The 14,838-nt window shown below is 36.8% G+C and overlaps 1 protein-coding gene across 1 annotated transcript; it reads left to right on the top strand.

The window, feature by feature from the left end:
- Nucleotides 1-228: 228 nt before the first annotated feature.
- Nucleotides 229-13,611, top strand: LOC110460173 (glucosylceramidase-like). The gene is made up of 10 exons (XM_021512930.1): nucleotides 229-518; nucleotides 2,374-2,568; nucleotides 2,913-3,062; nucleotides 4,410-4,543; nucleotides 5,263-5,432; nucleotides 6,228-6,465; nucleotides 6,891-7,118; nucleotides 8,316-8,479; nucleotides 10,931-11,047; nucleotides 11,937-13,611. The coding sequence occupies exons 1-10, from the start codon at nucleotides 446-448 to the stop codon at nucleotides 12,043-12,045; spliced, it is 1,578 nt and encodes a 525-aa protein (XP_021368605.1). The 5' UTR covers nucleotides 229-445; the 3' UTR covers nucleotides 12,046-13,611.
- The last annotated feature ends 1,227 nt before the right edge of the window (nucleotides 13,612-14,838 follow it).

Below are 14,838 nucleotides of genomic sequence, written 5' to 3'. Positions count from 1 at the left end.
ATTCAAATGTTTTTCGCCATACAAGATTGCTATAAGAGATTACACTACCAGAAAGGGGCCAAATCTGCATCAAGCTGACAAATTTGCATTGTCTTTTTTTCGTATTTGATGTGTTATTGTTCTATGAAGTATTTTGCATAAAGAAACGGAATAGGGGCGTATCTTCTAAAATTCTTAGACCCCTTTCTGTTCAAGTTACTGTCATTCACACTGTGGCTTTCTCAGAGACCTGACACCTTGAACTATTGTAGAGATATCAGAGCCCTGTATTCTCCTCGTCGTATGATAACGAAGTGAAACATGTCATACGTTTATGACTGTTATCGGTACTTGCTATAGATACGGGGTGTTATCTTGACGAAAGTAAATACTACAACGAAATGATATAACATCACCTCATGTTTGGGCAATAGTTTGTAGTGTGTTTGTATATATACAGGCTGTGATGGACGCTAAGTTTGTATATTTCAATGTTTTATTTGTTTGTATAGTGCTTCTATGGCATTGCAGCGTGGAAGGTAAGATTCATAAATATGTAAGCCCGTTAAATATTTCACGAGACTTAAGTATTTGTATGTCACCAATTTTTGTGTTAATTTGCAATTTCTCGGGTATACATATTCCAGACGATTTAAACCTTCGACTGTGCGATTTCAATTTTGAAGGAATTTTGAGTAACAAAAGCTAGTTTGCAAAATTAATGCAAACCGTCATATAGGGGAATATAAAAAAATAAAATAAAAAATGGAAAAACGCGGGCAAACGTTTACAGTAAAACTCCTGAAAAAAAGTTATCTGGAAGAAATTTTAATATTAAGGCAGATGGTACCATTAATGCATATACATTGTATAGCGAAGAAGAGTTCCACTTCCGATGTTTTCTTTATGTGTTTATTTATCTGTATAGATAATGAAGCAAATATTTATATCTGAGTAAGAGTATACGTAACTTATCCTCATTTTGATGCTGTTAATTTTTTTTTAATTCTGGGATAGCAACATTGGAAAGTACTGCCGATCTTGTGTTTTGTTTATTTTTATATACTATAAATTTCGCCAAAAATGTTATTCTGTAAGATATATAACAAGAAACGACATAAAATATTACGTTATAGTGACAATAGTAACAAGTCATGTTGATTTGATGATTTTATTTACCTTAAGTGAAATTTCGTTTTTTTTTTTATCTGCTTAATCTTTTTCCATTAAATCATAACATGAATAAAATACCTGAAGATATAACCCAATTACATATATGCAACAAATGTATGGATCATGAAAGATAGAAAATTAAAATAATAATACAAATGTAGCAGACTAGTCTGATATAAACGTATAAGGCTAACAGAGTTGTCGCCCTTGTACTTATCGCCCCTTTTACTCAATTATGGTTATAATTGTTCGGGCCGCAGCCATGTGTTTGTATCGACTGAAGGGAAACAACTCTTCATAATAAACATAAAATACGTTCAATCACCGACAATTTGCTTGATGCTTTATTTGTAAAAATATTACACTTGAATTGAAAGCTTACTTGCCATGCAAGTGTTAATATTTTTTTTTATTTATTCGTGTAAACTGACTTTAAGTATTGCACAGTATGTATTTATTATTTTAAGAAACACATAATCGTTACTTTGTTGAAACTATTGGTTTAGATAAGGTGTAAGGTGATCTTAAGGATCCACGTCCTACATTAGACAATTCCACTGTAGTTTTTAACACATACAGCAAGCTTTCCTTTATTTCATTTTGGATTTAACCGTATCGTGACTGGGCATCGTGCTACCGTTGACCAGGTATATATGAAGTTCGGGTGGTTAAAGTAAGAGTATAATGAACGGAAATACGAGGTTCAAATCATGGTCTGGCTCTTTTTGGACATTTGTAATAATGTTGCTTTACTCACCATAAAAGTCATGTAAAGTGTATTTTTCGTGAATTAAAATTTAACCATGCTGAGAAAAACAGTTCCCATCGCAAAATTACTGTTTTTGGCACTGGTAGGGGATATACGTAATTTCATAGCTGAATGTTATCCACTTACATATCAAACTATAGTAAGCAGTATTTAGGGAAAAATGAAAAAAAACACCTCGAAACTGTCGCTTATCTTGTCCCCATCCTTAGGCTCTGAATATAATATAAATATCTGTTTGTTGAAACATTTAACTGATGTGTAGGAAGTATCCTTACATGTAATTCGGTATTTCACATTGAATATATTACTACATTTAATATTTCGTTTTGACAAGAAAAAAAAAAAAATACAAAAAGAAATCCGAACATTACGTTAACGAAATACCAGAATTCATGAGTTCATGCAATATAAATGTTTAAAGCTAATACACATAACTTTTAATTTCTTTTCAGCCGATCATGTGAGTTGCTCTCCCCGATATTTCGGACATGGCTCCGTCGTGTGCGTCTGTAATGCTACGTACTGCGATACAGTGGAACCAAACACCCGACTTCCACGACAGACGTTTGCCCGCTACCAGTCGACTCAAGCCGGGGACCGCTTCAAAAAATCAACAGGGAAATTTGATCCGATGCACATAGAAAAAAGTCAGTTTATTTTTCACTGGAAGTATAGAAATTAGGAAAATATTTTGAAAACAGAAAGTTCCTCTTCAAGTCGCCTCCAATTCGCATTCGCATATGATATAACTCCCTCCCCCCTCTCGTCAATAATTCAACTAAAGTTTTGATATTAATAAAAAAAAATCATAAATAAGTTTCTCTAAATGTCTTATGTTCCAGTTGTGGTATGCGTTTCATGGACTTACCAGACGATATACCAAAACATATAAGGGCTTAGGGCGCTAATACCCCCACCCAATGATATCAACTAAGGTTTGGATTTTATCAATTTTTCATTAATAATGTTCTCTAAATGTCGTATGTTACAGTTGTGTTGTACGTTTTCCGGACAAACCAGACGAGGTACCAGAACATCAAAGGCTTTGGAGGGGCTTTCACTGACGCCGCTGGGATCAACATTGACAGTCTGTCGACAAAAGCGCAGGACAATCTTCTCCGATCTTATTTTCATTCCAGCGGTAAAGAATTCCATTTGCCAATCCTAAACAAAAATCCTTATTTGCTTTTATTTTTTTTTCTATTACCGTTCTGAGATTATAAATATTCACACATTGTCAGAAAGTGTTTCGATTTGCCACGGCAACATTATCAAATGGAAGTGTTTTCATTTCTGATATCGAAAGTTACTATTTATTTTAGTAATAACATTTTAATGGAAACTATCTTTTGCAGATGAAATCAAAGATCTTATTTCTTGTGTATCTCAATTTTTCTATAGGTTTGGCTACTTAAATTTTAGAACAAATATTTGCTCCATGTTTTCTCGATAATTATGAGCTACCTAAGAATAAATTTGATACATGTTTCTGCAGCCGACTTACTCCCTTCGTGTTTACGTGTTTCTTGCCGTTTTTGTCAAAGTTTGTGAAAGTAACGTATGCAGTTATGTGAAAATCTTTCGCAACAATTGTTTTTCTTGTTCTTTGACTGGCAGGATAAAGTTAAAAAATTAAACTATATCATTATTCATGATAAAAATGCATTATATCTAATAGATTTATTATATCTATTTCCAGAAAAATAAAAAAAATGAAAAAGGCCAAGTTTCAGGTTTACCAAAATTTTGATGTTTTTAGCTGATGTCAAAAATATGAGTATAAGGAAGGAAAGTCACTCTTAGTCGAGTTTCGAGACCTTTCTTTTCAATTAAGGTTCTTATATTTTTTTTCTAGTGTCTAGTCACCATCTTCGAGTTACTGCTTAACCGTTTGGTCATCCTCGATATCCAGGTGTTACGCTCACTTTCGCTCTGTGCAGAGAGCAAAGTGAGCGTAACCCCTGAATGTCGAGGATGATTCCAGGGGTGCAGAGAGCGAAAGTGAGCGTAACCCCTGGATGTCGAGGATGATTCCAGGGGTGCAGAGAACGAAGTGAGCGTAACTCCTGAATGTCCAGGATGATTCCAGGGGTGCAGAGAACGAAAGTGAGCGTAACCCCTGGATGTCGAGTATGATTCCAGGGGTGCAGAAAGCGAAAGTGAGCGTAACCCCTGAATGTCGAGGATGATTCCAGGGGCGCAGAAAGCGAAAGTGAGCGTAACCCCTGGATGTCGAGGATGATTCCAGGGGTGCAGAGAGCGAAAGTGAGCGTAACCCCTGAATGTCGAGGATGATTCCAGGGGCGCAGAAAGCGAAAGTGAGCGTAACCCCTGGATGTCGAGGATGATTCCAGGGGTGTAGAGAGCGAAAGTGAGGGTAACCCCTGGATGTCGAGTATGATTCCAGGGGTGTAGAGAGCGAAAGTGAGCGTTACCCCTGGATGTCGAGGATGGTCAACTCAGTAGCGATGGCTTTCTGACATTTCAGGTATTGAGTACAATGTCGCTAGAGTACCAATGGCGAGCTGTGATTTCTCCACGCGAGAATACTCCTATGACGACACGGCAAACGATTTCAACTTGACCAAGTTTTCTCTAGCACCAGAAGATCTCAAATACAAGGTATATTTCTTTGTTAGAAGTTTTGTCACCAAAACACATGTAGGTGATACAATTACGGGTGTCAAGAGGGAACACGCTTGTCACTGTTTGTCTTGTAGTTGTCAGTGATTTCCCCTCCCTTCAGATACAAACGTTTTCTTAATATACTTTAATCTACAATATTTTTTTTAGAATAACAGTTATTGTGAAATACATAAAAAACGGAAAAAATATATTGTTTCGTCTTAATTTTCTAAACATTTTCTTCGTGTTCGTAAATGTGAACTGTAGAAAGGTTCCTGTAGCACAACCATTTATACGTTTATGTGTGACGTTTTGATGACTAGGACGGTACATTTTGTATGTACGGTATGTCTGATGACGGTGACAGAGTACACAGTTGTCCTAGTCATCGAAACGTGACGTACAGTATAAACACTTTAAACATGTCACTGGTTGTGCTACTGGAATTTTTCTACTAGGCTTAGCTTCATTTAATTAATGTCTCCTGTGATTCGTGACATCAAGAAAAATACATTGTGGATATCTGAATATGAACATATTAAAAAACACAATAAAAACGTATTATAATTATAATAAAAATCCTAATAAAAACATAATAAATAAACATAAGAATGAAAGAAATGTTTATGAAAAATATCTCCTAACACAGAAAATATATAACCAAATAGTGAAAGAGACATTCCTAAAGTATGAATTTCCCCTTTTGTTCCAAACAGATCCCGTTCCTGCAGAAAGCCCTGTCCCTGGGACGGCCGGTCCGCGTGTTTGGCAGCCCGTGGAGCGCCCCTGCGTGGATGAAAACTGACCAGTCCATGACAGGGAAAGGGTCGCTCATTGGTGAACCTGGTGGAAAATACTTCAAAACGTGGGCCCTGTATTTTGCAAAGTAAGTGCTGCCTGTATAATGTGTGATTTGGTTTGCCAAATGTAAACCAAAAGATACACCTTGTAAATGGCAACTTAAATATAGAATTAAATAAAGGGGCCATTTTATAAGTTGATCAGCAAATATCCCATATTGTTAGCTACACGAACTATTGCATGCACTTCGCACGTTTAAGAAGCAAATTTCAAAACACAAATCCAGAATACATGCATTTTCTCCCAAGTTTAATCTCATAAAATTTTGCGAGTATTATATTATCAAATCGAATATACTGCAACAATTATGTAGCCAATTGATTAATCGTTTTCAGGCACCGCTTTCAATCACGAAAAGGCTTGATCGTAATTTATTTATAATTCGTTAAAATGTACATGCATTTATATGTATAAATGTTATTCAAGGATTTATGCTACTGGCCTCATTGTGACATTAATCTTCTTTCCAAAAGAGTTCTGCTCTAAAAAACATGTAAAACATCTTTAATGTTTGGTGATGTTTTCTCAGTAATGAATTGATGACACATTTGTTAAGGGTACACAAAAATTGATGACAATTTGGAAAGGAACAATCTAATTGATGACGCTTTTGAAAAGTATACATACAATAATGATGGCCCATTTGAAAGGTACACAAGAACTGGTGACACTTATAAAAAGGTACACAAAAAATGACACTTTTGAAAGGCTAAAAATTGAACTCATTATAAAAAAAATCACTATACTAAAAGGGAGATAACACTTTCACATCTTACAAGATCTGTAACATTTTACATTAAAATATACTTTTGGCCACCAGATTTATTGAAGCGTATGCGAGTCACAACATTTCCATTTGGGGATTGACAGCACAGAACGAACCATCAGATGGGAGGATAAAGAATTTTACCTTCCAAGCCATGGGCTGGACCGCCGAGCAACAAAGAGACTTTATCATAAAAGATCTTGGCCCCTTATTGGAGGAACGAGGTCACGGTAGTGTGGATCTGATGATATTGGACGGACAGCGAGCCCTGATGCCTTACTGGACCTTTGTGGTAAGATGACTCAACACGTGGTACACGTTAGGGTCAGTTTGTGATTGTTTTGTTCTTGGTAATGGTGGGATGTGGGTTCAAACCTCGATACAATGCCCGTAGTTTACTGCCAACATATTTTAATGTCCTTTTTTCTCGTTTCCATTAGAAATCCTTTATACCTTTCCCTCGATTTATCATTAAACCCCTTTATAACGCCAAAATTTCACTGGACAGCTGGTGGCAGTATGGCGAAGTTTTACTATACCCTATAGTTTCTCATATCATCAGCAAAGAATGAAGTACATTGTATGCTATATGGTCCGGATAGGATATGTATATTATTATATTTGTTTATGCTTCAAGCGCTATAAGCTGTATCTCCATCAAAGAATAATCCAAATTTGTCTGTCAATAAAGATTGATATTCATTCTAATTTCACCAGGTCCTGTCTGACCCGGCTGCACAGAAGTACGTATCCGGTATCGCCGTTCATTGGTACACAGATCGGTTGGTACCGCCGTCATTCCTTGATGACACACACGGTCAGTTTCCAGAACAGTATATATTCGGAACCGAGGCGTGTGTGGACGGGATTCCCGGATCTCCATTAAAGGCGGTCCGACTCGGAGACTGGTCCCGAGCGGAAAGCTACGCCAGGGATATACTTGAGGTACTGTTTTGTACGTGTGTCCGTTAGGTATAAGTGTTCTCAAGTAGTAGAGCTGTAATTTTCCTTTTGTTCCCAATAGGAGGCATCTGGGGACGAAACGACAGCTATAAGGTCGTCTTCTGGACAAGATGCCATTTTATGAGTTATCGGAATAGACAATTGAGACAAGTTGGGGTCTATCACAGTTGTCAAGTGGACGATATGAGTTTTACTTGTCGTCCAAAGTAGACATTTGAAGGAGATGGCGATTAAAAATCATTAAATGAATGACATGAAGACGACTAGTCATCTAGGGAACAAGATGACAATTTGACATGTATCATTCAATTTTGTTGGTCAATTTCAATAATGAAACTGCCAACAGAAATCGTTTGTAATATAAAAATATGTTGTACTATAATTAAAAACAATTACTAATTACTGTTACTGTCACTTTCGCGGTTTGATTACAAAAATTCGGGAAGCAACAGGCGTTTGCCACGCTTCCGGAGTCTCAATTGACCTAGTCTGAATTATTCTGACGTTTTATCGACTTTTTTAATATCGGTCTGGCGTCGATTAACGTCAGAACTCCGGCCCTCTATAACATGCGGGAAATAAGCGACCCGCGCCAGGGTCGCTCTTCAAACAGATATTTTAGAAACAAATCGTCACTTTCACACACATATCGCACATGGATCGAAAGATCTATTCTTTATGCACTAGGTGGTATCAATAACATGTTTCAAAGATCATTCCGAACAGTATTTTCCAACGTTTTCTATACCAACCCATGTTTTTTATCGACGCCAGACTGATATAAAAAAAAGTCCATAAAACGTCAGAAAAATTCGGACTACAATTGGCCATACAGTTGGTTTAATTTTCGTGAAGCTGGTACATTCTCTCCTTCTTGCAACAGTGAAGACATGACTGCAGGTCTGACACGGCTTCCAGTGGTGTCCTTTGTTTTAGAAACATCGGAACTTCTATGAAATTAATAATAATAGTGAACTCAATAACTGCTTTCATTTTTTAAATGCTTTCCATTTAATATAGAAACGAAATAAATAATTGGATTACAATTGCTTTGAATAGACAATTAGAATTTTTATCAGAATTGCTTACTTTATAAATTCTTTTGAAATGCGTTTTTTTCTGAAAAGCACGCAGACATTTTATTCAATGATACATGTACAGAACATTTTGTGTCTCCAGGACCTTGGACACTGGGTGACAGGATGGACGGATTGGAATATAGCCCTAAACATGGAAGGCGGTCCTAACTGGGTCAGAAATTTTGTCGACAGTCCGATTATTGTGAACGCGGAAACTGATGAATTCTATAAACAACCAATGTTTTATGCCCTTGGACACTTTAGGTGAGGTCTCAAAGTTGATCAAGATCATTCCAACTGCATATTTTTATGATAAAATATTTTTCGAGGAGATAGAAATATACAATTTTAAATTCTTGATAATCTGATTCATTTGAGATGTAACATTTGATTGGCCAATTGAAATGATTTGCGACAGTACAATCACGATATATCGTCCGCAAAGTTCTCATTAGCATATATTTACATCTCGTCCATCTTCAGTGTAGTAAACCCTGACTGTGTATACGCAAAAAAGGCTCGGCAGATTGATACCATGTTTCAAATATGGCACTGTTCTCGCTTCAGCGAGATAACTGTTCGATGACAGCCATAGTTTGGTTCACTCAACATATAGAAACATGGAACATATTCGGTGTCCATTATGTCTGATGATACAAAAAAGGGATGCACATTCAAAATTCTTTGACGGCAAAGTAAACAATGGCGGCTTCCTGTTCGACCGCGTCACTCCCAGAGCACTGTGTTAATGCACGTACATGACGACCGTTATAAATGAATACATTTTATTAAGATTTTAAAGGCAACGAAAAGAAGAAAAACAGTGTTGTTCACTGCGTATTTTCTAAATTTACCTATATATCGATGTAGATTCACTGGAACTATATTATCCTAGCAACCACGGCTACCGTAGTTACCATCGTAGCGACCCACTTCGCATGTTTTTTTCTTTGTATAGCATTTGACCATTATTTATGATGTTAAAATAGTATGAGGATTGACCTTCGTTTTGACGGCGTTTACGGTAGTATGAACGCAGTTGGCAACGAACATATTCTTTATGGAGCGCTAACAGACAACATATAGAATATGTTCGTTGCCAACTGCGCTTATACTACCGTATACGCCGTCAAAATGCAGGTAAATCCTTAAATGAGGCCCGTATTGCGACTTTTAATTACGTCAATGATGCCAGCTGACTTTGACGTGTCATGAAATCGATTGTTAATGACGTCACGAACAACAATGTGACCCCGAAAGGTCAATGTAATTCCGCCTCACTTTGAATGGTCCGTGATGTTACCAATCCATACCAGAATCATGTTCAAGTTTGTGCAAGTATAAAATCTTCAATGGTTCGACTTAAGAAGTATCGGTGATCAGTAGTGGCCATTGGGCACATTTTATATTCAAACTCATTAATGGACAATTGGAAATACAGACAATTAGCAGTTTGGCCATCCTAACCACGTAAAACTGTGTACCAAACATTTATACAATGTGCATGTAAAATAATTTTCATATACATGTACATGAAGTTCTTTCACGTTTCTCATGGGGATGAAGACCTATGACAAAAACTTCAAAAAATTAAAAATATGTAAAATGTACTCACAATGGCCCTGTATTTTGCATAAAAGTTGTGTTCAATTCCGAAGTTTAAGTTCCTCTATGCCATGAATTAAGAAAGCTTAGCAATACTAATTTCAAACGTAAGATATAAGACTGAATAACCAGAAGCCTGCCCCAAAATAGAGGTTCGGCAACTTCATTGTTCTATACAGGAAAGTATAATTTATGGAGGCACGCATGCTCCCCAGGGAGTTGAGAAAGATTTGGCTGGTTGCAAAGGCCCTATGACCACGGATAATAATTTGTGAACCGCTTTGAGACGACCTACAAACTTGGTTGTGATAAAGAGGTAAACAATAACCTCGAATTATTAATATTATTATTATGTAATTTACATAATGTATAGGGTTTTAGATAAGTGTGAAGCGGAAACATTAAAAGTCCGCTAAGATTCTGATGCGGAAACCTAGGTTTTAGTTGGGGCTCGGTTAGATCGACACAGTTGATGAAAGCTGAAATCTCTCTCAGATGTTTGGTTTTAGAAAACCATGTTTCAGTCAGAATAGCAACTCCATAAATATCAAGTTGCAGAATTCGCAGTCAGGATAAATTCAGGATTCCACAGCCGAAAACCCCAGTTTCAGTTAAGTTTCCAGAACAGAAGTTGGATTCCGCTTCGAATACTAAGAAACCTGACGTGAACTGATTCCATTTTGTTACGGCGAGATGGACAAAGTTTGCGCATCACGAAAATTTCAATTGTTGGATTTGGATCTTAACTGAATCATTACGCGAAACCTGAGGTTTAAATCCGTGTTGTTTCGGTCAAGATCCCCAAGACTCGGAAGTTTGCTTTACCTTGAAGTGTCACAGTGTTCAACATTTTTTTTTTTATTTATGTCAAAAGAGGTTGACGTTACATCAAAATGGCGCGAAAAAAGGTTAACTCCGTTGACACCTACTGTTGATGACGTAACATAATTGTGTCTTTTCCTCTCATATTTAGCCACTTGTATTTACATTTAATTTCCACTGAAAGAAAGTAAAACATATTTCTTCTAGTAAGCTGAATTTAACAAAATCTTCTGTTTTTTTGTTTGCCTCATATTTCACATTGTAAACCGAGTACTGTCTTTTTTGCAGTAAATTCCTTCCCCCCGGCTCTACCAGAATATCTCTCTCTGTGTATGGTTCTACCGCACTGAAGTGTGAGGGATTTCTTCTACAGGATAACTCCGTCGTCATCATACTGCTAAACATGTAAGTACACAGTTAAATAACCATCCTCGATACTCCAGGGGCTACGCTTACTTTCGCTCTCTACACCCCTGGAATATGTCATAGCAAAATCAAAGGCTCAATGTGACCCCCTTGTGAATGCGTCGAGAAGACGAGTTTGATCCTTTGATGTAAATTAAAGCACAAAGCATCAGCCTGACGATTAGTGAGGATTTGTTTTACCTGCAACCAATCAAATAACTAGTCGCGTGCTTTCAACTTTGCAATAAAAAATTCGAAAGGGTGCAGAGAGCAAAAGTGAGTGTAACCCCCTGAAGTTACACTAGGATGTAAAATAACAAGAGAATACCGCAAGAGAATATTTATGAACAAAACAGCAATTCAAACTCAAATTCGATAAAACTTGGGCGAAGTATGAACAAAGGAAATAATTACACGGAAGGTCTTGAAAAAGTAAATGGAAAATTAGACCAAATGTTCAGTCAAAAAGGGTAAGGGTCGTCTGCTTCGTTGTCGACACCCGTGTTGCAAAATAGATATAAGTCAAATTCAAGTTATGTCACACCACATAACGGGAACTTGGAGAATGACTAACATGTACCTCGCTTGTCCGATTTTTATAATCCATATTCTCTATTTCCGGACGCTTAAACAAACCTACCTTTATTTTTTTGTTTTGTTTCTGGATGCATAAATATCATATCCGTAGAATGAAGTACACTTGAAAATGTTTTAGGGCTCTTGCCTTTCGTCAGGGCCATATTGAATGTATGCTTCCAGCTTTGGAGACGATCCAACCATTCGGATTTGCGTTCTGTAAAAATACCCATCTATTTTCCAGAGCTACTGTTTAATTCATGACCCTGACGCTTTTAAATACAAAATAACAATCGACTGTTTTCCTTTCTAGGTCCGACGATGACGTAACGTTAAGCGTCTTTGACGCCGAGATTGGCTCTATAAACGGTAATGTTGTTCCCGCCCATTCCATACAAACGGTCATCTACTGGATATCATAGCCGAGTGCCTCGCATCCATTTAACATTCCAAATCATCTTTATCTCATAAATGTATTATTTGATAAAAAAAACACCCAAAAAAACGGAGTTTGTGTATTATGCTTATATAAATTACAACGTTTGGCATACTTTCATATAATTCAAATAAAAGGGCATTGCCACATGTATTTATTTACACTACAATTTTGATTTTGATGAACTCTCTTCACCCATGTTTATGTGTATCAAGGAAATTATGCACATGAACTTATTTATGTAACGAATCATTAAAATTCCATAATCTTAGATCTGCATATTATATGCCAGGCTATTCCGCTTCTTAATGAAAATATACTTTCTTATTCAAGAAATTAATAAGTCCTGTTTTGCTGGATATGCTTTACTTAAAATAACAGAAGCTCCTTGCGTAAATCCATTAAGGGATTGGTTTAAAGAGGAGCACACAACATTTTGAGAGGTATTTTCTACCAGATCAAAATCCTTCATTCTTTATAGTAATATAAAAGACAAAAGACCACTCTTTAAAAGTTACTTGCATTTTTTAATATTTGATAAATCAGAAATAGACATTGTAAGCCTGTGTTAACTTTTGAAGCTACTACATAAACAATTATTAGTAGGAATTAATTATTTTTTCATTTTTACTGATGTTTTTAAGGCACACATACTTGCTTAAAGACCATCGGTCTAGATCGAGCAGATGACGATAAGTATTATAGAAACAATACGAGGTGTTTACCTATAATAACGAAACATTTCTCTAATAAGATGTTACATAGGTACATTCTAGCCATGCGGACATTTTCGTCACATAAACTGTGAACCCACGACCAAACATAAACTGTTCAACATTTTAATGGAAAATAAAAAAGGAGATTTCATTTGAACTACTCATTTCATGGTAGTCCCTTGGCCTGCTATCAAACCAGTTTCCCCTTTTTTATGCTTCCGTCTATTACAGTGTATGATGTCACATCATGTGGCGTCCTGCTTGCTAACTGGTTTGGCGTCAACACAGTGTAATATTTTATTCAGAGAATAACTTCCAGTTTTTACCTGCGGTCTCCAAATTCTCTGAACGTTTATATTCTGGTAAGACAGACTTGCGTTTTGTGACCGAGTCTCGTGACTAACGCTCATTTTTTGCAACCTTTGTCCGGATCACTTGATGTTTTTGTCATTTCAATTACTTTTCAATAGATCTGTCCATTCATTTGGCTATCTGTCCATGTTACTGTTGTAACTGGTAATATTAATATATTGAGATAGTTGACAATTTTGTTTGGCCAGTTATTGCTCATCATTTCGGTCCATACAGCTAATTCTGTGAAAGAGTACATGGAACAAAATCAACTTCATGGTACCGTATGGAATGGCCGACACACAGTCAAGATTTAAATATAATTGAAAATATGTGGCGTAAAATTAAACTTGAACTGCAAAAAGTGACACATAACATCACCACGAAGGCTCAGATGGAGACAGCATTTCGGAACATATGGACAAATATACCCCTAGAAACAAAGCCAGAAACATGTGAATTTAGAAGTGATTCATTAAATGTTGAACATGATTCTTTGTTGGTTTATATCGTCACATGCGAGATGCAAAGGAAAAAAGATTGGGAAAAGCCGAAAGGTTTTTATCCAAAGTATTGCAGTGAGAACAGTAAGTAGGTTTACTACATATGNTAATTTAGCATTACACAGTTTGTTCCAAAGGTACAGTTTTCTGATTTCTACATCAGACCATAAATCATCAGGTAAGTCAATAGCTCTGGTAGTTATGGCCGACGACGAAGTTTTCTCAAAACCCTGGCATCTTCGTGCAGCATACCGCATGGTTCTATTTAACATATCAATGGACTTCTGCGTAGCATTTGCCCAAAGTTCACATCCGTAAATAACACCTGGTATGATAAATGCTTTAATGAGTTGCGCACTTTTGAGAGGATTCAATCCGCCTGGATGGATACCAACACTCATTAGACTGTTGAGGTTCCTTCTACAAGAGTCATTGAACTATTAAAATGAGAAGTTCCCTAAAAGGTCATAACAGCTGTTACGAATCGTTTGGTGAATCTCCAGCAACTCCACTATTGTCGTCCCAAAATCATACCAACAAAATCAAGAATTGGTCAGTGCGTGCTGGAGAGCACTTTTGATTATGATCTCGATTGATCGACCGAGAAAGAGCCTGGTTAAGGGAAGACAGCAGAATAGTAACCAGAAGAAGTGTAACAGTCCAAATAAACAGAATCAGAAAGTTGATGAAAATTTGAAAAGACTGACTAAACGCGCATATCAGGATCATCTATCACCGACTATTTCTAACAATCAAATAACCATTTGATTGACGAAATGGACGTTGTGATAATGAAATGGATACCATCAGGAGACAACTTTGGTACATGAATTTACTCAAACTCTCACTAGGTGTTTCACAAAATAAATTTAATTGACTTATGTGATGTCGTCTTAAAGTCAATAGCCTTTGTTTGCAGTTGATGTGATACATAGAGGTTCCCCAACGAGCATCGTCGATATCCAGGGGTTACGCTCACTTTCGCTCTCTGCACCCCTGGAATATGTCATAGCAAAATTGAAGGCACGAAGATAGCTATTTGATTGGTCTCAGGAAAAAAACACTGAACAATCACTAGGCTGATACCTGTCCTTTGAAGATTACAAAGGAGAGACGCCCGCCTTGAAAGCTACCGTTACGTGATCGCGAGATTCTTTTGATGTACATCAAAGGGTCGAACTTTCCTTCTTCAACAAGGTGGCGCACACT

The sequence above is a fragment of the Mizuhopecten yessoensis genome, unplaced genomic scaffold (assembly GCF_002113885.1).
Source record: "Mizuhopecten yessoensis strain PY_sf001 unplaced genomic scaffold, ASM211388v2 scaffold10331, whole genome shotgun sequence".
NCBI classification, from domain to species: Eukaryota; Metazoa; Mollusca; class Bivalvia; order Pectinida; family Pectinidae; genus Mizuhopecten; species Mizuhopecten yessoensis.
This window is presented reverse-complemented; position numbering and strand designations above follow the sequence as displayed.